The sequence below is a fragment of the Lampetra planeri genome, chromosome 10 (assembly GCF_965212315.1).
Source record: "Lampetra planeri chromosome 10, kcLamPlan1.2.h2, whole genome shotgun sequence".
Classification (NCBI taxonomy): Eukaryota; Metazoa; Chordata; class Hyperoartia; order Petromyzontiformes; family Petromyzontidae; genus Lampetra; species Lampetra planeri.
In genome coordinates, this window is record NC_136116.1 from 11,845,647 (window position 1) to 11,871,552 (window position 25,906).

General features: G+C 42.5%; 3 protein-coding genes across 3 annotated transcripts in view; 1 reads left to right on the forward strand and 2 right to left on the reverse strand.

Moving 5' to 3' along the window:
• Nucleotides 1–25,906, forward strand: part of LOC144721038 (uncharacterized) — a 273,629-nt gene that overhangs the window by 241,723 nt on the left and 6,000 nt on the right. The gene's annotated exons all lie outside the window — the stretch shown is intronic.
• Nucleotides 300–9,253, reverse strand: C10H7orf78 (chromosome 10 C7orf78 homolog). Its single transcript, XM_078598330.1, has 6 exons — nt 9,164–9,253; nt 7,879–8,531; nt 7,276–7,351; nt 4,056–4,255; nt 1,408–1,485; nt 300–464 (listed from the first exon to the last, which is right to left on the reverse strand). The coding sequence occupies exons 2-6, from the start codon at nt 8,410–8,412 to the stop codon at nt 396–398; spliced, it is 957 nt and encodes a 318-aa protein (XP_078454456.1). The 5' UTR covers nt 8,413–8,531; nt 9,164–9,253; the 3' UTR covers nt 300–395.
• LOC144721037 (uncharacterized) lies at nt 13,648–23,161 on the reverse strand. Its single transcript, XM_078598333.1, has 5 exons — nt 22,758–23,161; nt 20,703–20,798; nt 19,701–19,805; nt 17,585–17,680; nt 13,648–14,918 (listed from the first exon to the last, which is right to left on the reverse strand). The coding sequence occupies exons 1-5, from the start codon at nt 23,083–23,085 to the stop codon at nt 14,809–14,811; spliced, it is 735 nt and encodes a 244-aa protein (XP_078454459.1). The 5' UTR covers nt 23,086–23,161; the 3' UTR covers nt 13,648–14,808.

The following is a 25,906-nucleotide window of genomic DNA, read 5'->3' on the forward strand; positions in this document are numbered from 1 at the left end:
ACGCTTTGTCAAAGCGCCACCACGCGGCTGTCCAGGAAACGGTAGGCGATCTTTTTTTCTTTCTTAACCTCACCAAAGTTATTATTATAGATACATGTTGGGTGTAGGAATATATATATGCTTCGCTGTATATTATGTGCCTCATTGCGGAAGAAGATGAAAAAAAAGTTTTAAGACAATTTTACCATTTCCGCAGAACGCTCTTACACCCAAGCCGCTGTCATTTTGACGACGCTTTTGTCGCCTATTAAACTAATAATGGGCTCAATTGAGAGCATCGGGTACGAAATGTCGTTTCTCGTTGCATTTCTCCGTCAGGCTAACGATGGAACGGTGTAGTGTTTTGAAAAGACTAATGATCCGTCAGTTTTGTAATGGGATTTTCATTTTTTTTTTCATTTGACATTCATAGTTTTAGTCGAGGGCTGATCTGTCTCTTTTTTTCTTCCCGCGGGACATCGCTCCTGTAAGGCAACACACAGCGCAATGACGCGCGCGCACAGACACGCGGGCGTTCATTTGGTTTAATTATCCATAGCAAAACAATGCGATGGCCATTGACTCCACTTCGGCAACACTTCTGCGAGCCGGGATAAAATATGGAATTGGCAGAAAGTTATCGGCCAAAGGAGGCTCGCCTGCAATGGAGCGCCACTAAAATGCGCATTTTCACCTCTTCAGGAAAAGCCGACGCTCGATTTACGTTCTCGCGACGACCGGCACGGTTGACGCACTGGGATTGATGGTCGATGGAAGAAGGAATGTCTAATGTGTAACAACTCCCCCACCGGTGGGGGAGTATAGGTACTCCGTATGAAGCATTTGCACGATGTATATGGAAGCGAGCGTGAATGACTATAGATTATCTGATGTCGTGGTCATCAAGCGCATCGTTTTGCTCCGGGTCAATAATTACACGACGGTTGTACCTTGCAAGCGACTGTCCCCGTTACGGATATTAATAACCGGCTGTCAAGATGAATTCGCCAGCTAGGGAATTACCATGAATCCCTGCGTTTGTTGCGAGGTGTCACACAGCAGTCTTTCTTAAGGGCCGGGGAAAGTGGCTTCGTCTTACCAATGGGGGTCCCTACATCCCCGATGGGGGCACGTGTGGCGTGAGGTGCACGGTGCGAGGTGAGAGCATGAGTGATGCGTTGACTCTCTCGAAACAGTTAATGCGCAGAGGTGGCTCTCGGCGCCGGCTTTACGACCGGAGCAAGTTGCTACGTCGCGTGGCAGCTGGCTGTGTGTGGCGGGCGGCCGCGTGATTTACCCTCTTCCAATGCGCGTTGTTAAAACCATGGCCTGGGAGGAGGGTTTTCATTGCCCATGTATGTTATAAACGAAAGAAGAAAAAACAACACACACACACAGAGTGGCTAATTTGCATCTACGTGGGCTCACCTGTTGCCATATTTGTGAAAATTTGTCATGAACTCGCTCCAGTAGGGCACTATGCGCACTGCGTCTTCGCCGGAATCTCTGAAACACACGGGGGAGGAAACTTGATTTGAACACAGGGGAGGGTCGGGGGTGTTCAGCCATTAGCGGCCGATTCCACGCCACGTGGACCCGATGGGCATGCGAACCATCTCTTCATATCAATCAATCGCCTCCATGTATTGCATTTCCTAGCACTTCAGCATGAGGTGGTGAGCAATGCACTCATGTACTTGGCGTCTTCCACACACAGAAATTCTTGCCGTGTTGAATTTGCTGTCCTTCCCCCGCAACTCAGATTAGCACCGTTGGGTACATCAATTTGCGCGTCTTGAACGCTACTGTGACTCACGTGAATCTCAATTTTTTACCAAATTTGGTTTAGGGGGTGGTATGGTATGCTAATTTAAATTGTCTAATTCAGCCCACGGGTTTCTTGTGTTATAGCTCATAACCTCTTAGTATCAGCCTGCATATGATGTGTTGCCCCTCATGACAGAAGACGAAATTATTCATACGCTATTAGGTGATCAACTCGAACGCGTGCTTTTTTCACTGATTTGTCATTAGTCGCCGTGGAGGTTTAAGACTGGTTCTGACTGACAAGGACAAATATTTACTCATCATGCAGACAACATTCACAATTACCATTCACAGTCATTTGTCAATGCACTCTCTGGTGAAGACCTCACTCAGCGTGTCCTGGATCGGTTCAAATATTGCTCGCCATTTACGTTCACCGTGGCCGGGAATCGAACTCATAACCGGGTTCGTGGCGCAGTGCGCAAACCATTGCTGGATGTGTATTGTGCGCATTTGTTGACGCCTGGTTTACATTTTTTTTTCTTTCACGGAATGGCTGCTGTGACCAAGAATGAAATGCATCATTAAGTAGTCCACAGGAACAAAACAAAGGATATAAAATAAAACAAAAAAATAAGAAGATTGTTTTGAGACGCAGCCAAAGTGACGAGACAAGTCACGATGTTACAACTGAAGCGATTTCAAAACCGAGGCAAACGCCACGTATAGGTATTATAAATAGGCTATATGGCAATATAAACAACTGGCAGAAATACTGGCTGTGTCATACGTAAATCACGTACACAGCACCAGCCATACATTTCAAGGCCACTGGAGGTTATTTTGCTTTTTTTTTTGTTTTGTCCAGATGTTGTGGCTATACGTGCGTTTGTCTGATCATGCGTGCATAGCCTTTAATGGAATGTGATCCATTGGTGGGATATATTATGGATAATTGTTTATACTATTTTAAAACCATATATGTGGACCTAATACGATAGTCCGTAAATGGTTGAGGTTAGGGTTAATAAAGGCAGCAAAGCAGATCCATGGCTGGAGTCCCCAAGTATCGGAGTGCAGTTTCGTTTCTTACACGTGGCCATATATACGCCGTCTGAGTGGGCTGCGGCGTATGGCGTTTCCACCTGTTCGTTGAGCTTTTTGTTCACCGACAAACTGATTTCTAATTACCTGCAACGGAATGCAGAGAGGAGCTACGCATTTGGATGTTGTCGCGGTTGTGGTCGATGGTGAGTGCCCTACCCCCGCCACTTTTTTTAAAGATTGCTTTATATACATTTACGTGGTAAAAACAGAGAAGCAACTTCGTGAATAATACATAAACGACCTCGGCAAGCCAAGTAATTCAATTAGTGGGCGATATATTTGTAATATGTATGGATATAGACATAGATGCCGCTCTTAGACGATGCTAAACATATCTTGGCTAAATGACTAGCAGTCTTCTGTTAAGGCTATTTCAAGAGGGGTTTTTTTTTTTATTCTCAGAGCATACAAAATCTGACGACCCATATAAAAAAAACCTCAATATCAATACAGTCGAGTTACCAATCTAGATCTTAAGTTTTCGTGACTGTTTAATACAGAGTACCGTATACGCACTTTTAGAACATAGCGTCGTTCCAAAGCCAAATGTGATGCTGCTCTCTCGCAGTTCATTTCAAGAGCGCCGATGCTCCGGTCTAATTAGTAATCTAAATCGTTGCTTTAGCATGGGGGACCATTCTTCAGTCGATGTGTGAATTGGGTAATAATGCACGTGTCTGTAAATTGATACAAGCAATAAACCTGCTTCGCGTGAGAAATGGAGGCGAGCAGCCCCTTGGCTAATGGCTCGCGCCACGAACCCAGCAGCTGCCTGACTCCAGTGGCCGGTTTCATGAACCCACCTAAAGTGAAAATGCCTTCTTTGCATTGCGCTGACTTATGTAGGAATCTACGGAAGGAAATCTCACGCAGGTAGTTTTATTCCACCGGCCAGAAAATAGTATTGCCCCCTTACAGTCCAGCGATTCTTGTCGAGTAACGTGCACCACTTTACTTAGATAACAAACCGATAGGGAACAACGCACTTAATTTGTGTTATGCAATCGAGACACGGGTTTCGATGCATCATCATCATATCAACGTATTGAGCAGAACAAATAGCACCGACGACCGACATTGCAAAGCGGAAGCTGGACTCGTCACGCGTTTGTGATCGCGCAAATCATACGGATGTTGTTGGGGTTTATTTTTATTTTATTTGGAAGAGGCCCTTGGAATGGACACGTAAATGTCAACCGCACCGTGTATGAGGCAGGGCGCGGTGGCCACGGCTCCGTTGGCAGCATGAGATGACCCTCCCATGGGGGCGAAGGTCGCGTGATGCTCGCATCCCAGCGGGACCTCGCGTCTTCGTCTCTGCTCGGCACGATCGCTCGCGTCGCGCGGACGGTCCCAGCACGGACTCCCTGATCCAGCAGGTGATGTGCAGCTGGGTGTGTACCTGTCAAACGAAGGCGTGCATTTGTACGCCCATCAATCTGCTGCTCATCCTCCATCAGTACAAGCTGGAATGATTATTATGTTTTATTCGTGTACACGACACGCTGTGCTTGTGCGTGCATCTAAATCTGGGACACTAGTCGATACCAGACCGGCCTTGAATAATAATATTAATCTATTCAAAAGGCCGTGTGTCCCGTCGGGCAAAATTAATCATGTGAAAGCTATCCCCTCCACATGAATTTAAACAGGACGCTAAATATTAAAATATTATTTTCATTTTAGTTGGATTGTTAAACTGGCCAGTATTCTATCAAATCACGCATGGGATGAATTTGTTAATGCAAATTATCATTACAGGAAATCCCCCCACCTCAACTCATGTCTCTCTCAGGATGATCTTACATTGGCGTGCTTGGCCAGCGCCATTAACGAGTTGTATGGCACGTGGGAGGAAACCGATTAGCTCGGTTGGCTACGTACGGTGCGAAAGAATGCCAACATACGTCCATACAACCCGCAGTATACCAGGGAGACAATCCACCATGCGTACTCGGGCGAACACTCAGCACTTCCGTCGTCTGGCCACCACACAGCCTCATGCCTACAACAAACGGAAACCCCTGGTGCCTAAACCCAAGCTCAACAACCCCAACTCGATGCCGAGGTCCGATGAGTTTGGGCACATTGGGTGTGATTTGGCATTGGCCCATTTTTTTCCTGTACAGATTGTTAATCATTTTAAAGTACTTATTGAAAATAATTTTCGCGTCATGAAATATGTCAACTTTCGGAAATGTACGTTGTTATGTTCTCATTTAAAATATATTATGTACCCTACTCCGATAGTTTTAGTGAAAATTGTATCCATCATAGCTTTTATTGTCTCGATATTGCAATCATTGCTATGGTTGGCCAATTTTCTTAGAGCGTCTCATTTAAAAGGAGTTTGTCATTGAGCACTCAGTAAAAATAATTTACATTTCATGTACAATATTCATTCACGTTGAGTAGAACTCGGATCCCTACACTTTACACCAGCCAAAACAAAACGGGACATGGTAAAACATTTAGGAAATAACCCAAGTTTATTGAATTGTATGGCGTACGTTACGTTTAATAAATCATATAATGGATGCGCTACTTTAATTCAATTGCATTTCTTTGCCTGTCTTCATGGGTGACCTCGGCAGTAGCCATTTTCACGATAAGCCTTTGTCTGTGATCACACATTGTCACATGCGGTGCAAGTGTTTAACCGTTTACATTTTTTTTTAAAGGGAAGCATAGTATGCTATTCAGCATCGGCGTTTTATACGCGCAGTGCATAACAAACACCCACAGTCACGTGACTTGTCAATGACTCCGACGTATTTTAATAAGCTATAGCCAAGAGTGAGCTTCTGACGAATTATCAAGCAGCTGCGAGGTGAAGTGTGATGGTCTGTAGGGGGCAGTGTAGCCAGGAGGTGAACAGCAGGCGCACTGCTTTGACTGTCCTCTCCTCAAATGTATCCAGGCACGCGTGGCTTTTACTCTAGGCACTTGGGTCCCCTCCCACGTGTACAACAATAATGGAAATGCATTTGCATCTCTGATTTCTTCCTTGGGCGGATTTATTAATATTCTTTGTTTTTTTTCGGTAAAGTCACGTAGATAAAAAATAAAATTAATTAAAGTAAAATAAAAAATATAATTAAAATCACGACTCATATTCTTAGGTTTTTTCGGTAAAGTCACGTAGGTAAAACATTAAAATTAATGAAAGTAAAATAAAATAAAAAAAATAAAAAAAATCACGACGTTTCGGAGGCAACACAAGTCTCCGTCATCAGGTGGGACCGTCACAGCCAGATTTGCTGCATCAAGTGCAGCAAATCTGGCTGTGACGGTCCCACCTGATGACGGAGACTTGTGTTGCCTCCGAAACGTCGTGATTTATTTTTATTTTTATTTTACTTTCATTAATTTTAATGTTTTACCTACGTGACTTTACCGAAAAAACCTAAGCATATGAATCCTTGCAGTCACGAAAGCTTCAAATCTAGGAATAAAATCACGACGTTTCGGAGGCAACACCAGCTTCCGTCTTCAGGTGGAACCGTCACAGCACGATAGCTGTATCAAGTAAGAGAAATTCCAAGAAAACAGTCCTTGTATATATACTGGTTGAGGGTGGGAGGAGCCAAGGTGGGCCCTGAATATTACTTTTGTGAGGTTCGGTGCGGCTGAAGCACGCTGTTAGGAATGAGCCTTTGTTGTGTAAACTTTCGCCTCCGCCCACTCCGACTGGCGAAATGTTTTGTTTCCAATGAATAAAGAGCATGCACAGATGTTTTATTTTTTATTTTGTTTTAATTAATACAGCGCATGCCTTTACTTCAGTTGGGCACTCTTTGCTGGCGACATGGCTTAGAGGTAAAAGCAGCGAGTCGGCACCACTGAGACGCTGCCTTAGAACCCCGGGAGGTCACTCTTTGATTACATTCGCATTCTCGAGTGGAGTGAGTTTGATGGTTTTATCCCCGTCGCCAATGAATGCACAAGAAAGACACGACATTAAATGTGGCTTTGTAATCAATTTGGCTCATTTCCAGCCCTGACAATCTCATAGTAGAGTGTATTGGAAGGTTTGCTCTTTACTGAATAAATTATAAAATGCTCACTTGAACGATTTTTCGGGAAACCTACGATGAAAACATCTTCAGAAGCCTCTCTCTGAGACAGTTGGTTCTCAATCTCTGCTATACTTTATTTCAGAATTGATTCTTCACATCGTTCCATTATTGTGATTGTGCAATCGGTATGAATTAGAAACAATGTGCCAAAAATGTGTGAAGAAAAATTATCCGGCTATGAAAGTCTTGAAATACAATATATATATTGTCTGGAACAGAAAAGCTAATGTGGAATTTCGTCCTCGTAACTCGGTCGTGATGCAACACGCCACGTGGTCAATCCTTGAAGATGTACTTGGAGAGAGACATTTACGTTTTCATGAATCGTGCATTTGGTTCTTACTCGCATCGGGTCTTTGCTGGTTTATGTTCCCAGAACTCACAAATTCCGGCAAACCCAGTTCCTTTATGTCGGGATACTGCAATCAAAACACCAACCATGAGCGTGCCACACTCTGTAAACGTGCAGTATTGTATGACGACACGGATATAATGCAGTATAAAGCGCTGTGCACCCTTTTGTTTTCCAGATGCGTTTTATAGCACAGCGCCAGTCCCGTAGGAGGTATTGAAGATACACAGTGCACACGTGTGTGCTGTAATACCATTGTCATTAAGCCTTGGCGCACACTCACAGCGGGTTTAAAAGCCACCATGCGCGATTTATGGGAAAATTAAGATGTTGGATTTTGACCCCAATAGCGATAAAGTGCATGTAAACAAAATACGACCCATTATGACTATAAACGAGTGAATTAACAGTGCTCTTGCTACGAGCCAGCCGAGAGCATCAATCACATGGCAGTCACTAAATGCATGCATTCGGCAAATATATGCATACATGAAGTACGCATCATGCAGTTTTAACAATTTGATTCGCATTGCAGTAGTTGTATTCTCTGCCATCGACCATTCACACTCATGTGCTGCGCATTGAGTAAGGCACCTGACGAAAGTCGTGCGGTCTCGGGTTTTTGTATTTGTCCTTGGGGATTGTCCCATGGGTGGCCACTACGACGCGTTCCTGCAAAGGGCAAATGGGTGGGAAGGTCCTCGCAAAGGGCGGCCGCTGTGGTCGCTCGCTTTGCCAGGGCTTGGGTGGCACGAACTGTGGACCCTTCACTGCCAGAAAGTCCCCCAGCGACCTGGCCCCCTTGCGCGGCACGCCGCCATCTCCTGCATGATTTCGTCCCAACCCAAGAGAGCTCCTCTCTTGCTTCGGCGCCTGGCGCTTGTGGTGGACGCCTTGAGGCCGGTAGAGACGAGGGCTAAAGTCCAGGGGTTTTATGTCCCAGGGCCCTCTCTGCTCTGGCAGAGGAGCCGGTGGCCGCTTCAGGGCAGCTCGTGTGGCCAGGAGGTTCAGAGCGGCAGAGAAGGTGCCCCTGGTCGCGAAGCCAAAGCTGGGCATGTCACGTCCTGAGCTCCTCCGAGGTCTTTCCAGACGGACGCTCTCGACCTCACTTGTTATGTTTGCGCACATGTTGGTCTGCGTATTGCTCTACTCTTTCAATGTAATTTCTATTGACGTAATTTCTTCCGATTGTCCGTCGCTATTTTCAGTGATTCATCTGAAGCCAATATGGCTTTCTCTCGTCAACGCTGTAACGACATACATCCGTCATTTCATACACTTTTTTTTTACTGAATGGAATCGCGTCCTGCGATTAATTTGTATTCGTAGATAAAATAAGCACAATTCACGCACCCAATACACGTACTCAACCTCCAATTGTGTCACCAATTGCTTACTTTAAAACACTGTAAAATGTTTACAATGTATAGTGAGCCAGAATGAAGCCCATCAGAAAAGTGTGTTCCTGCACTGATTACATGACAGTATATATATAGTGTCGTTAACCAGCGCACATTAACATTTCTTCGACATTTATAAAGCTGTATTGGTGCCTCACTTTTTGAATTGTTCACAAATCATTTATATGCTGCTTAAGGGCTATGCGGTTCAACGGAGTGCCGCAAACTTCAATGTTATGCTGCACGATGCTCCAAACAAACTCTCCGCCTTCACCACAATCCACACTTACCAGCGTGGCGAAGTATGGTCAAATAAACCCAACGATTCACAACGGCGTGAAGAGCCCCTCATTTAGCAGTAGACTTACAAAAGGGCAGTACACGCATAAATAATGGGGAGAACTTATTCAGCTATGCATCGCTATAAATACCAACATCTCCGTGTTGGGACGTATTAATATGCATTATCAAAGCCTTACCTTTTAATGTGAATCCGATTTAGTCTTGTGCATTAACGGGACACACACGTCCAAACTCCAGACTGAAGACCCGTTTGCTTAGTCCATTATAGCGCTTTAGCCGCATTATAATAGCGTTGCTATGGATACGAATGCAAACTTGGGTTGGATTTTTAGAACGCACAATTGTTTCTTTGAAAGTCTGCGGGGTTCGCGGTTCCCATGGAGTCATTCGTGCATTTCTTTTAAAACTATTGTCCGACCACTCTTTAAACATAGCCCAGCATTTGAGGTAACGCAAGTGCCTATACTTGGACGAGGGCGTTTTAGCGCTCACCATTAAACGTGTGCTTTCGTTTTGATATTGAGGCATTTCAAAACATACTCGTAAGTCAAAATACACAGCGTGTCCACGTTAGTTCGAGAAATTTGATGACAATTCATCTTCCAGTTATCCCACCTCTTTAAAAACTAAATCTATTTTTTTAAACATATTCTTTGTACAAAATGCGATGTTTTGTGTGTTTGTGCTAATAGTTCAGGCAAGGCTGATACCTTATATGACCTCCTGTCCCAGGTACTAACTAAAGTGCCCCCTCGGGATAGAGTCATCCTGTCGGGTGACTTTAATGCCCGAGAGGGTAATGACGCAGGCACCTGGGCTGGAGTGATTGGAAGCATGGGCCAGATCAGCTCAGTAACGAGGGTAGGAGACTGCTATACTTCTACGAAACCCATGGGCTTGTGATCACTAACACGCTGTTCTGGCATTGGCAAATCCACACAACGTCGTGGATGCACGCCGGGTCCAAGCAAGAACATTTGTTCGACTATATCCTGACAGAATATCGGAAACGGACACTGTCCTTGACACCGGGACTTACTGTCAAGCTGATCTGCCCACTAGCCATAAACTTGTTAACTTTAAGATGCGCTTGCCATTCATCCACTACGGTGGTGGGCATCCACCTCGGACTCCATTTTAAACCCACAATAGCAATGTCTCGGCTTACCGATTCAAGTTGCAAGGAACAATTTAATTATCGCTTACAACTGGGGTTGGCATCGTCTTCCCCTCCTCCAAATGCAGAGGGGGGATGAGTGAGGTTCGAGACTGCGGCTCATTCCGCTGTAATGGCTGCATTGGGTACGCGATTCAAACCCTGGCTGACGGAGGAGGTGTTTCAGCTATCTGATGGAGAGTGACAGGCTCACTCCCACCGTTTACAACATCCCAAATTGAAGAATAAGGAAGCTTACCGCAGCCTTTTCAAGACCTTCGTACAGCCGTGCGGCGCTGCAAGGATGAGTGGTGGTTGTGGATTGCTAAGATGGAAAATGCCTCAGTAGCTCGTGATCACAAATCACTATTTAATTGCATCAAAAAGTAACTTGCAGCACCATGCCTATTACCATCCTTTAGGGAAAGAACAGTGAAACCCATCTCCGACCCCCAGGCACAGGTCTGCAGGTTTATTGAGCATTCCTGTGATGTCTTGGGGGAAGGGGAATCCGTCAGCTCAGATAACATCATGGGGCAAGGTGGCGATGACCCTTCTTGGGCTGCCGTCCCTCAAATATTGAAAAAAAAGACAGCCACCCCCGTGAGTGGCTGGCTGATATGCCATCTGTTGAGAAAGTACGATGAAACATCCATAATCTGAGACGAGGAAACAACACCGGGCAGTAATGTTCTCCCAAACGAATTGCCGAGGGAGCATCGTGTCGATCTGCAGACTGTCCTACATGACATCATCATAACTGTCTGGGCCACACAACGTGTCCCACAGGATTGTAAGGATGCCATGGTGGCCCCCCCTTTTTAAGAAGAGGTACTGTACTGATTGTAACAACCAGGGGTATCTCTCTCCTAAGTGTGCCGGGAAAGGTCCTGGCAAAGATTGTTCAACATTGCCTTGCCAGACAAGCTGAGGAGAGGCTTGCAGAGCCCCAATGTGGTTTCACATTGGGGCTCTCCTCGCAGATTGTTGAAAGACCTGGACACAGTCCCATCGGTGAGATCCGGCTGGCAAAGCTGCGTTGGCTGGGTCACGTAGCCCACATGCCCTGCCACCGTTTTTCCAAAGGGGCCGTCCATAAATGACGTCACGCGATTTTGGACAATTTTTGACCCCCCCCCCCCTCGTCGCACGGCGTCACAAAAAGTCAGACCCCCCCTCAAATATGACGTCACAAAGCTCTGCCCCCCCCCAAAAAAAAAAACATGCTTCAAATCGTTTTAAATTATTGTCATTGCAGTGCGTATTTAATGTGCCGCTGCACTCTGATGTTGTAGGAGAAAACATTTATTAAAAAGTCTATTTAATTAAATAGAACGTGTTGCGCATTTTGATGTGACGTCACATTTCTCAACCCCCCCCCTCTAGTATACCCCCCCCACGTCACACATCGTCACAATGTCTAACCCCCCCCCCCCCCAGGTGTGTGACGTCATTTATGGACGGCCTCAAAGAGTTAATGTATGGCCGGATAGAAGGGGGGGGGGGGGCTATACGGGCATGTCATGGGCTAGAGAAGAAATGGGCTGATGTGTTAAAGTCGGGTGTGGAGCTGATTGGAGTTGCCAATGCCTGATATGAGCGGTGTCAAGATGGGACTCTATGGAGGAAGCTCGTGAAGGACGCTCCTGAGCAGTTGGAGGCAGTCACCCTCCAGCAACAGCGGAGGGCGGAGAGCGATGCTCACAACAACGGGCGAAGCGCCAGGCGGTTTAATGCAGCAAGTTGACACAGTGCAGAGCACAGTTCATGCATCTGCCAGTCATCTCAATGAAGACATGAAGCATGGGACTCTCCTACGATCTGCCAGCGAGCGTTTGACACTTCACGTGGCCTCAAAGTGCACCTAACCTGGCACAAGCGTCGTGGTTACGTTACCGCCACTTAGTGGCGAATAGCGGCTCTTGTAAATCGTTTCTCAGTATTATTTTGTTTTTACTTTTTATTTTGGAATAATTAACGTATAAATGCAGCACCTTGCGATACACAAATACATGTGTATGCAGGGCAATAACGTAATATTTGCTTAATATGACAGACGGTGAGATGTTATGAGAAAATAATGAACATATTCTTCGGACGATAAAGATGCTCCCGAAAGCAAGACACACCCATAACTTGTACCCGGTGTCAATAGTCATACAAATCTGGTGATTCATCGGATTAAAATACATCATTTTAGAACCTGGAGAACAGGGTATTATTGCTGCATTCATAGAATTACAATATCACATTCATCAATACGAATATAAAATAATATCAATAATAATAATGCCACGATCATGTTTACTAAACAAACTAAACAAGATACTGCAAGCGGCAACGCTCAGTTGTGTGTGCAGGACCAGCAGAGGGAGCGCGCATCCACAGACCACTGTGGTTTGTTTCAGCACCTGAGTTTTCCCATGTCACATTAACACATGGGTGTGCACTGGAAATAGTATTGTTTGTCTTGGTTATTTTGCATAACGCTAGTTGTGAAATATATCACGCCAAATATTTAATGCATGGCTGTAAAAAAAAGAAGCGTGTCTTTTTTATTATTTCATTTCATGAATGTTAACTTTCCAAAACGTAACAGTCAGCAAGTTATTTTTGGCACAGACTATTCATCAGCCGTGTTTTTCCTGGCACATCCAGCACAAGTGAACACAGCGCATATTATTTCTCAGACACGGTGCCAAACTCGTGGAGTGAGATTAATTGGTTGCAGCATGCCCTGGCATGGTGTGCTCAAGAAATCATTTCAGAAATATATATATAAATTTCAGTTAATCAAATCTGGAATGTCTTGGTATGTTGTTTTGAAACTGGTATATACAGAGCATTGGCGCTGTGGATAAAGGTTAACATATTCGTTTTACTTGAACGTCTTTAATAACAAAACAAAGTATTTCCTTTTCCCACACAGCAAATAATATAAAAATGCTCCTACTCGAATGGTATATTTTAAATATACAGTATACTACACATTGTTTAACAGCACTGTATCCAATTAGCTTTTGTCCCGTGAACTAAGTCAGGCATTAGTTGCAAAGTACTAAATCTGTATTGGCGATGTTTCATCAGTGGTTATCGAGTGACAACGTGTAATGTGCCAAGTTGTCGCTTAAAACACTTGCATATCGACTTATTTTAACACAATTAAGCCATTTAATGACGATGGGATTTATCTCAGCCAGAGTTGCGGTGTCATAGTTATATTGTTGCAATGATGCTATGAGACTTCAGGCAAAAGAATCCCATCAAGGGCAAACAGAGTGATTATTCCAACTTGCAGAGAAGACATTAATTAAAACGGTGGGCATCGGTGTGCTTCATACAATTATACACTGGAATTGAGATATCTAAAATTATCTTTCCAATGCTGTGGGTAAGGAGAGTGTCGTTGCTTTGTGATGCACCATCGCTCTCTTGCACATTCATTATGCGTCTCGATGAAATGTGTGATTAATGTTTGTTTAGCCAATACTCAGTTCACAAGCATTCGTTCATTAACAGGACACTTTATTTTGCATCAAGAATAGTGTTTCAACGAGTGGAGTCACATCTCAGATTTTCACCCCATGTGTCTGCATTATGGCAGCTGTAAGCCTTCTGTCAATCTTGGTATCTCACTGCCTCAACAGCTCCTTCTCTAAATTCATGTTTTAATTGGTCTACATGTATTTTTCCAAATGCACCCAATGTTTGTACAGCACGGCATAATGGTATATACCCTATGCATGCGTGCAGTTGCATGTTAAGTTATATGGGAAAGTTTCACTGCATTTTTTTTTATCATTGGGACGTGTGCCCAATGCTTCGATAGGTAATGTTTTTAATGTGAGGAAACTGAAACGCCAGAGCAAAGGCTAACACTGGAAGGATCACACAGATAGGTTCATAAAACCATTTTCTGTGCTGCCATCTGCTGGTCACCTGGTAGCCCAGACAGTTTTGTAGTCGAATAAATCGTCATGACCTATCACCGACTCTTGACTTACAGGCATGTGCCACCATGGCTGACAATTTATCATACTATCGTCAAGCCTTCAGCGTTAAATGCAAGCATATATATGCATGAAGTTATAACTCGCTATTAAGCTTTAATTACTGATATTCTCATAAAAATGCAAATTACAAAAATACACAATACACAAGCGTTTATTTGTAAACATAGATTTTGAGAAACTATGCTTTAGGCTATAATTAAATTGCACCCATAAAGTACTTTGAAATTCAAGGGTATTAAAAGATGCATCTTCTACCTCCAACCCACCAAGTCCAACCTTTGCATCCTCATCCCGTGAACTTCTACATCATCCCATTTCCCAAGTATAGCGAGGGATAGGGATTCAACTATAAAATAATGCACCGATTTTTTAAGGAATTTTTCCAATTAGGTCATTATTAATTCTGAATGTAAATTCCACACTCCAAGTAAACCACGAAGTTACCTGCACCCAACAGAAAACATTACCACGGCCAAAATGATCGCTTTGACTTCTCTGCGATGGTAACTTTAGCACGGTGCTCTATTGACTGCAGTGCAAACATCAGTCGTTGGAACTCGCATTTGATAGAATCACTCCAAATTACAATTGGCACTCTGTGGACGCTGGATAGAGTGCAGACGCGTGGAGTGAAGGGGTGTCCAGGCTTGCATCACAATTTGATTCTTGTGGCGCACTGGAGGCCCGAGAAATGTGCTCGACAGCGACAGATGTTTGGCGCCACACATTTCCCTCCATGCAGGCAACGTTTCCTGCACACAGCTTGGGGGGGGGGGGGGGCAGAGGAATTAATGGCAACGGACATCATGTCAACGACAACTAATTACAATTGTCATTTAATTTGCAGATGCTCTAGCAAGTATGTTTGGCTGCCCGTGCAGTGCAAGGAGGCTGGATATTCTTTTTTTTCTCCACCTACCAATGATATTTAAATTGTCTCCTTGGTGTCTGTCATGTGATGAGACAAAGCAATATCCCTTCACTTATCTCGCAGCTAAGAATATAGCAAACCCTTTTTGTTAAGAAACAACCCTTGAAGACAATATCACAGAACTACTTGTGAAACTATTTTAATAGACCTTTTTATTCACAATATGGGAAGATAGTGTCTGTAACGTGTTTATCAAACCGAGAGCTGGATTAAATGACATTTAGGGGAAACGATAGCAATATTATGATGGGGCTTTTGTATTTCACTAACTGTGCAGCCGACGCCATAAACGTAGAACACTTTAGAACTCAGTTTAACCATGTACAGCTGCCCAGTCACCTTTGCAACCTTCTATACTAAGTTCTTATGATATTACCAGTAGATAATTCGCACTAATGGCTGCGTTTCAGGACATGGGAGTTGGTCAATATTATCTCCATTCATCATTGTCCTTTGTTCCACCAACCCGCAGAGCGTTTGTGAAGGATTGTCACCCTGTCATCCAACTTCCTCCCCCTTTGCAAGTGTATTTTTGTGAATTGTTTTTATTTTATATATATACTTACTTATCACTCTTCGCTCCCTGTGGAGCATAAGGCCGCAACAAGGCCACGTCATGCCGGACGGTTATATATATAAATGGTGTGAATTCGGCAATAGACACTATTATTGTATGTACGCACACACACAACTGTTTAACATGTTTAAAATTTTTAAATAATTGAGCTCATATTTACTGTCATCCCTTAGTCTTGTTAATTATTAAAAGTAATGCATACATCTAGCCTTCACTTTAAATGAGTCCGATGTGACCTTTTCAGAATTTCAAACATTTTGGCCACATCTTAAAAGTCCTATGCTGTGTATTTATCATAATGCACACAATGCTTATTCATATACAGTACAACCAAAATATAGTCAAATGGCAGACTATGTAATGTAGATTTCTATGGGGAAAACGTTATTAAAGTACTATATATTATTGGAATTTGATAGCATTTTTTCTCACTGGATATAAGAGCATTCATTTTTGGAGGCTCTTGTATGCGAGGGAGACACGCGTATTCTGATTATAGTTTAAGTAATAATGAAATTATTAAAATCTCGCCAGACATTTTTGACACACGTAAGACACCGACAATTTCAGGTTTTTTTTATCCATGTGCAAACATTCCTTGAGCAGGCATATGGTTAATGTACAACTTCACTTTGGCAAGTAGAGAGTTATGTTACGATTGATGGAAAGCCCTAAATGAAAGCAGACATTCATATTTCCCTAATATCAACTCTCACTCTAAAATTTGCAATCAAGGAAGCTTTTTTCATGCAACAAATTTATATTGCCAGAGAAGGCATGAAAGAAATGTTTAACTTGAAATGGATCCATCTGCCACCAATGACCCAACCCCAAGTAGAGCACATACAGAAATGTTTCATTGCAGATTTTAGCAACATAGTCGACATATCATTGTGCATAACGCTTGTGGCGAGATACATACCATACTTAGAACAGGGGATTTTCATTATTCTAGCATGCAAAATCGCCTTTGCTTCACAGAATGTTTCCTTGTGAATTAAGAAGTGTGTAATGTGATATTTGGCGTTCTTAAACCAAACTACTATTTCCAGTTCAATCTATTAAACCAAAATAAATTACAAAGTTATAACTAAAACTGTCCTAGCTAAACTTTTTAAATAAAAACATGTTTACATTATCAGCATATTACCAAACTAATGTGCAAAATCTGCAGCGAAACGTGTGCAAAGGAACAATTATTGCCCTACTATTTTTCACGGCAACAATTTATTCCACGACAAAATTACGATCCTGGGGTGCAAACACTGGAACATTGCGCAATAAACCCATTCACAAAGGGCTTAAAACTATTAGTATTATTATTAAACGTATGATCCTTTCAAAAACATTGTCCCCATGAGACAGCCGAACTACAATATTTACTGTATGAATGCCTTCGTTATGATTCGAATTGTCAAAGGTTATAATTGTATGATGTTTTCTTCTATGCATTGCGTATAGCTGCGACGTGTAAACGGGGAGCCCCTTTGTGAGCCTGAACAATAGCGAGAAGCTACACCCAGCAACTCACCACACCCTACACATTCGAGTTCAAAACACAAACATGACGTAATTCGTACATATTTAATAATGGATCTTCAGCATTGTTCCGTCAAAAGATGTCCACTAAATATGATCTTCAAAAGCCATGGATGTATACAGGGTGCTTCAAAAAAATGTTAACACTTACATGGGACTATCGTTTTAAATGGAAATAGAACGGATACCACACTAACATGATAACAAATGTATGTTAATAGCTTCAAAAAGTCAAAGAGTCTCCACTTGTTCCCCATCATTGTCAATACATGACGGATGCACATTTATTGTGGTATTGTTGCAAATTCTCACAAGTGTTAAAACATTTTTGAAACACCCTGTACATATATTAATGTTTTATTGGCAAGCAGGAAAACTTACCAATATGACATGCCCCACCCTCCCAGCCTGTAGGGCAGCTGCAGATGCCCGGAGAAACACAGCTCCCTCTGTTAAGGCAACCCTGGGGGCACACGGCTGCACGGGAGAGGAAATGTGGAAATGTAAACAACAATGTGCCTCATTCAAGGCCTTGCATGGATGTATACTTTACTAGTTGAAATGCCGTCGTGAATTCATACTTACCTTTTGCACACGTCTGTTTTTTTAGCTTTTAATTCAGTTCCATTTTTCCAATGAAATGCAAACTAATGGCCATGTGATGTTCCATAATGACGTGATACTTGCGATCTGAAGTGTGGTTTGCATACACATGTGAAAAATAACACGACACAAATGTGCCTTGCATTCATTGAGAATTCACTCAACCAAAAATTGCAAATAACGATTGGGAGCCTTTGCAAATCACAGCACATGTTTCGTGTTTGATAACTCAATTGGTGCTGAAAAGTGAACTCGTAAATCATCAATTCAAAAAATCCTTAAAGGCAGTCAAATAAAAACAGCACTGTACCATCGACGATACGGGAGTTGTACTGAATAAACCTACGGATATGGCTGAACTATGTTTTAATTTTAGCACTTCCAGTATTTAATTTTTAACGATTGCAATGTATGTTTGATGTAATAGTTTGCTAAACGACCTTATCAGTATGAATTACTACAACATGATATATATTTGATGGTAGAGATAACTTTCATTAAGAGTTAGTTGTTTTTTCTCAGTGGAGCTTTTCTCAGATAAAATATAATAAACGTAATAGAATTTGAATGTTATAGCTGTGTTTGTATTTAAAACGTGCACATTGCATTGAGCAGGTGACTGAAAACAAAATATAACATTTCTGCCTTTTTAATTAAGGGTTTTTATCCTATCTAGACACCAGAATAAATTTGGAGAAAATATGTACTTGTGCATGATATTTTTAAATGTTAGACTAAACTAAAAATTAAGAGGACGTGGGATAGAACCTGCAATGACAACATGCCATTTACAAGCTTTCCTTGCCTTTGTGATGTGAAGTTTGCCACCTATAATTGTATGCCTCCCATACTTGCTGAGAATAAATTATAGTGTGGCTTTTCTCGAAGAGTGCCAAGCAATTAACAGTGCACATCATCAGTGTCCTGCATCGGTGTTTGTTGTTGCGGTATGCATATGTGGTGTGACATTTATTACTGCGAGTTCTTACCATCAATAATAAAGATTTTTGTAATAAGCAGATGTATGCATTGTTTTAGCCAATATTGGACCACAAATATCCGATCACATGATTCAGTAAACTGTTGGTATATTTGTATGTTCTTACATTGTTGGCTACGTTCATGTATAGGTTGTGTATGATGTATTGTAATGGCAAATGTATTTTTAAGTTTGTTAAGTTAATTACATGTATATTTACAAGTTCAATCCGTCGCTAGAAAGTCAACAACTGGTTACGTCACAATGACAGCCATGGATTAGTATTACATCACATTTTCATTCGTATTGTTTTACATTTATATTCTAATACATGAACGAGTATCCAGACGCGACCAGTCACAGCACACATCTATGGATCATTCCACACCAAATCAATAATTATTAATCAAACGCATATGAGATGAAACCTGAATTCAATGACATTTCGTGGACAGCTTTGTGTTTGAAAAAGAAGGCTACCACCCAAAATATACACCAATCGGACCTTCCGTTTCTGCCAGACAAAGGTCATCGGAGTTTGACCTGAACATTGCCACTTGGCCACCTTCCAGGCATTTTAACTTCCCCATGGCTATCGTCAAAAGGAGAGTCTGGTGTCATTTTAAGGCTTTTGAGAATTGCCTTCTTTTTGGAACTAAGGAAATGTTTTGACCTTGACATTGCCCAAATGATGTAACTTCTGATTTTCTTCAATATATCACAATGTATCACACGTACTTGAAAAGAATCCTTGCAAAGTTTGAAAGTGCGCACTTAAATACTTTAGGGTTATGATAATTGCTGATAAACGCAGTGTAGGGTGGAAAGGGACGATTTCAGCCTGATGGCACAGATTGCATAACTTGCACTTTCACCGCTCGTAGCAGGAACTCGACTTGAGTCAGTGGTTTTTACCTTCTTGGCAACGTGGACCAGCCCATCCCGACACGCAGGAGCACTTCACACTCGAGTGGACAGGCACACACTGCCCTCCGTTCAGGCAGCCCCCCTCGCACACCGCTGACAAGGAGGGGAAAAAGAGATAACACTTGTCAGCAAGACGTGAACGTGGATGTGCACAGCTGACATTAAATTACAATGATGTGCCCAAATAACAGTGTGCATGACCGGGGCCAGATTTCGTTTGAGCGGGGACCCAGGGCTGTTATAGTTTTGGCAGGGAGAGCCTCTTTGGATATTCAATGCATTGCCTTGTCTCTTTCACTACCACCATCCATGCCCTATGCCAAACACTCCCCTTGTTAATCACCTTGCCTATGTGAGTTCGGGTTTTTAATAAGAATGTCATACAGTGTATGACTTGTAAAGCCAAACAAAGTCAACATTAATAAAAAAAACGAATTTTATTTCGGCACATAACTGGTAGTAATACACATCGTGATGTTATCACTTTAATTACCAACTCATCGATATGACTTATCATAGCACTTCATTTTTTACTTTAACCATTATAATTCTTTTTTGGGGAGCACCTCAAAAGTTGAGGCTCCACGCTGCACCCTCTATAGTCTATAGCTTCTGAATTAAACGGATCCTCAATATGACCCGTGGAATCTGAAATCATCGTTCATGGCACCGTGGTGGTGCAGTGTCAACTCCCTCGCCTGGTATGAAGGAGGATGTGGGTTCAATCCCGACTCTGGCGCCTGCTGTATATTTGGAGTCTGCATGTGGTCGCGTGGATTTTGTTTTCTTCGGGTTTCTCCGGTTTTTCCCTCCACATTTTGGAATCAACGTGCGTTTCGAGTATTTGGCTGCAATACATTTCCACGTGATGATAAGCTGCCTTCGTTGAGCTATCCATTTGTAGCCATGGTCGTTTCTGAAAAAGAGTTACACAGCTAAGTGGGCCTTACCTGGTCAAATAAAAAAATAAAAACAGTTAAAGAAGAGTACCTTTGTGGCAGTAACGTCCACCAAATCCCGGCTGACATCTGCATTTTCCCGGGCGAAGGCACTCGCCTTCATTCTTGCACTTGGGATAACATTGTGCTGTACTCACAATACAAAATGCAATAATAACAACAACAATATCAATAATGAAGGTAATTAAGAATTCATAATAACAATTAGAGCGATATTAAAATAATCCATTCAGATCAGCATGCCGGACTTAAGCAGGCAAAGCGTCGCCTAGAAAGAGCCATTGACAAAACAGCCAACAATGTACGATGCAATAGAGCAATAGTATAACAAAAATTAGACACCCGTTAAAAGTAAGGGGTTTTTTTCGTGTTATGTTGCACATGTTATACTATTCTGTATTATATGCCAACATGTGTGCTAAACTACACTTTCACTCCGTAAATTGTATGCCGAATCGCTCCTGAATAGTATTTTTAATCAAAAGACAAATATGTGATCAGGATTCTATTAAATGAAAATGAATTCGCAATGACGTCACTGACTGCACCTTGAACATGTAGATGATTTTGGGAAGCACACAGTATGGTAGTTTACTGGCACTGCAATAAAAAAACACTTGTGGTCATAACTCGGGTGTAAGTCGCAAGTTGAAGCAACAGTGTGGGAACAAAACAAGCATGGACTCTTGCTAGATATGCACTTTATTGTTATAGTAACACGTTCACATCGGCAAAATATAACCACAAGGGTGTGTCGATTTGCCTTGCTTCGCTATTCAATGAATCGTGATTAAATGTTCGTGTTAATCTATGCTGCTAGATTGTAGTGAATGTAGCGGAGTTGCCTGGCCTCATTACATGCAACATTATTAAAATAAAAAACAGCGATTCTTACACGCGAGATTTTGAAAAGTTAACGTATCATCAGGTTAAAAATAAAAAGTCATTCAGGATTCCGATATATCTTCTGCACGTGCAGCCGACACACAGGCATTACATACGTAGACTGTAGCCTAATGCTTTACACAAATGAGCAGATATGAGGTGGGACATGTGTATTGTGTGTTATGCGCCGAATTTAATTCATGACCGCACAAATGCAAACGTCTTTAAATTGGACTCTTTTAATGACAGAAACTGGCACGCGTGATCGATCCATACAATTAAAAAGGCTGCTTGCTGATCGTTAGTTGTCTATTTTTGTAATGTTAATAATTAATTACATGTCTGAAGGAAAGTTGGAATAAATCAAAGAGGAAATTAAAGGCATCCTGGGTCTGACTGTTTAGACATCTTATTCGACGTTCAAGTTGTCAATTGTAATTACACAAACACGTGTCAGCCAGCTCTTTGTTACTCCACTGCTGGATGAAGACCTCAGCACGCCGTGTTGGTCATGGGGGTAGGGAGCGGGAATTGTATGATCATACTTCAACCACACTGATCAACGAGCTGTTTGTGAAGGGATGTTCAGACGACCACTTTCATTGTATTCCACTCGCCACTTCTGTTCGAGCTGTGGCCGAGAAACAAACTCATGTCGCAGAGTTTACAACGCGATAACCACTGCGGCACCCCTCATTGCGAATAACAACAATGCATGCTGAGTGTCTTCATTCGTATACTCTCGCAATTTAATCCAGACATGGTTTAAAATGGTCATTTAAAGTTAAATTGTAAAAACTAAAATTACAATTTTATTTATTTATTTTTACCAGGTAAGGCGACCTAGCCACAAATGATAGCTCAACAAAGTGGCTAATCACGTGGAACTGTAAAGCAGCCAAATACTCGAAATTACTCGAAACGCGTGTTTCTAAATGTGGAGGGGAAAAAAAACCGGAGGACCCGGATAAAAATTCACGTGACCACGTGGAGAAAGACAGGATCGAACCCACGACCTCCTGTATACCAGACAAGTTAGGGCTAATGTAAAGTTTGCAAAAGTGCAGCTTCCCAAGCAGTTAGACATGCATCTATGCGCATGCAGCTCACGGAGTGGTCCATGCAATCTGTAGAGGAGGCCGACTCGTTTCAGAAAGTCATCTCCTCTCGGTCAGCGCGTCTCGACTGACAGTCAAAATACCGAACTGGCAGCGCTCGCCCTCGTATCCCTTGCCGCAGAAGCAGGTGTCGTTGCGGATGCACAGCCCGTAGTGCCGACACGGTGGCTCGCACTTTGCCCTGGGATCAAACACGAAGGGGACACTCACGCCCCGCACGGCCTGGGAGGAGCCCTCCCGAGCTGCAGATGTCCCCACCGCCAAGAGCACGGGCAGGAGGAGGATGAGCGTGATGAGCGTGATGATGAGATTATGACAACGACGACGACGACGATGATGATGACGGTGGTGAGAGAAGACAAAGGCGCCCAGAGGAGCGCCCTGAAGGTGGGGGAGTGAAGAGGAATGCATGCTGATGCCGGCGTGCGGGCAGCTGGGTTTATTGTATTGTATGTGGCTCTGCGCGAACGCGTGCAAGAGAGACCCACTGACGTGGTGCATAAGAGGGAGGAGAATGCATAGAGGATGGGGTTGCATGCGAGGGTGGTGTTGCCTGATTGGGCGGAGATGTTTATTGATAGCCCCTTACCATTTACAGAATAATTTCGAGTTTTAGATTTTAGGGCATGGAAGATCAACGAGCATCACCATCGGCCATGATCAACCCACTGCTGGATTATGGGACTCGGGCAGCCATCGTCATCTCTCATGGTCACGTGACGCAACAACTCACTCAGCACCGACACAAGAGCCGATTTCATTACTTCATCTCCGCAGTGGAAATACTCGCAGGTGGATTCCCTTCTTTGGCTGCCACTCAGTAGATTCTGCATCTTGCGCAACCCACTCACATTATTTTACAGTCTCTAATCCATGTCGTTATCTTAATGGCTCTCATTGTAATCCCAAGCGTATATCTCTACATGCTTGTGTTTTTAGCCAATTATTCAGTCCCCTTTAATGAACGGGGGAAGCTCTGGACATTGTATCTCCCAAAGGCAGGAAACCACATATGAGCCACACCCAGTGTGACACTGCTGATGCTGATTACATCACAAATCACCGTCAATCACCTCCAATCCAGTAGCACAAATAGTTGAGGCTTATTATTATTTTTCAATAATAACTCGTCTCGGGTTATCCAATTCGTCGATTTATCGAACTGATGATAGCTGGTGAAGCGGAGGGGGCCATATAACTGGTTCTGATATCATTCGCCACCGATAATAACCGCGGCTGCGATTCAAGCTCATTCAGCTAGGATCGCAGCCCGTTAACCACTGGACCACAGAAGGAACAAAGCAAGCACAGTTTGGCCAATTGAACAAAATAACTAAGTTTTGAATATAAGCGATCGTCATTCCTCGTTTTTCCTCCTGATGACGATCGCTTGTGTTGTGATCGAAACGTCGTAGTTTTTTGTTGTTATTTTATTGTTATTTTCTTTGAACCTATCTACGTGACTTTACCGGAAGACCTAAAGAATATGAATTCCTGCAGTCACGAAAGCTTGAAATAAAGATTTGAGTTTTTAATGCTTTTCTGGACGGTAATGATGCTAAAATTACCAACGTAACATTTAACACAAAATAAATATGCACTTTAAATGAAAACAATAAAGTGAGCCAGCGCTTCTCAGAGGGCTGGAATAGAATTAAAGGTTTACATTTAGGCATAATTCCAAAATATGCATTGCTATAACCCAATGGTACACCTACTTTTGCATTGCTAACAAGGCCGTAGCCATGGGGTCAACATTGGGGGGGACCAAATCTTCCAGGGGGTCTGGAGGTCCCGCCCCAGAAAAAAAATATCTAAATTTGAAAACGAACTTCGTGCCATTTCCTGCCTAAAATAGAAACAAATTCGCTAACACATGGGATGGACTTTTTGTTTTACAATAATGTCTAATAGTGTATTGTATTACATTGCTCTGTTTTTCCTTTTTTACATTTCCTTTTTTCATTGTATGCAATGGCAGAGATTAGGGATTAATAAAGTACAACCATAGCCACAATCATATAAACAGAAATCGATTTTATAGCAATATATTGGGGGGGAAATTTTGAGCATGCTTGAATATTAGGGGGGACGTGTCCCCCCCAATATATATTATAATTACGGCCTTGATTGCTAAAATGCATAAAACTTTACTGCACATAAAACAAATCTCACCCAGTTGTTGTAAGATTTTTCTCCTTTTTCTGTACTTCTCGGGCTCTCTGCCCTACACACGCAATGCGGTCTTTATATTTCAATACCTCTCAATCACCCTTTTATCTAATTCCCCAGAATGTAATTGCAAAACAGCTGCACATGTGAGCTCCATGTTCAGTGAATTACAAAGAAACAGCCAAACACATAATACTGTAAGAGAGAGAGAGAGACCTTATGGGCTATTTTCCTCCTGAATGGGATGTATCCACCAAAACTATGTGCATTGAAAATAGGATACACAGGCACAATTCACCTTGTTGGAGATGCCTAATTTTAACAGACACACATATATATAAATCTGTGTTTGGCTGTCTACACAAACTATAGGTATTCTAGAACCAGACAGATCTTGGAATAGCTTTAAATGTTTTCCAGTAAATACACAAAAGCAGGGGACGTGACTTATTTAGCATGCATTCACAGTTCAAAGGTTTGGGCAGTCCTCACTAAATGGAGTGCCAAAATAGATCAGCCTGGGTATAAATGACGTATTACATCATCTCAAATACCATTATAGATTAATTCATCTCGTCAAGTTACCAAATAGGTCCAGTCAAATACCCCCTTGATTCCATGCCCAGGAAAATCTATAAAACATGTGATACATATATATATGTAAACCGTAATTTTTCTCTTTCAATCCAACACAATGCCCTCCTATGTATATGCATTTAAGAGCACATACTTGGTAGGTATACCATTACATCTACAATGGACATGATCACACTCGTACTACCACTCGAAAATAAATCGAGTGGTAGTACCAGTGTGACATGCTCTCTGTGCAAATGTCAAATAGTTCATTTCATGGCACATTTGGTTCATGGATTTTTTTAACAGAAAATTTTGGATTTAACTTATCCTCAAATACGTATTGCATAGACTTCCAATGGCACCTTCCTTATTCTTAAGAATTGTGTAAAACTCCCCAGAAGCCAGACAACTGAAAACAGTAAAAATGTTCGCTACTTCCACGACAGGCTCTACAAAGCCCATACTCTCTCGACATTTGCGT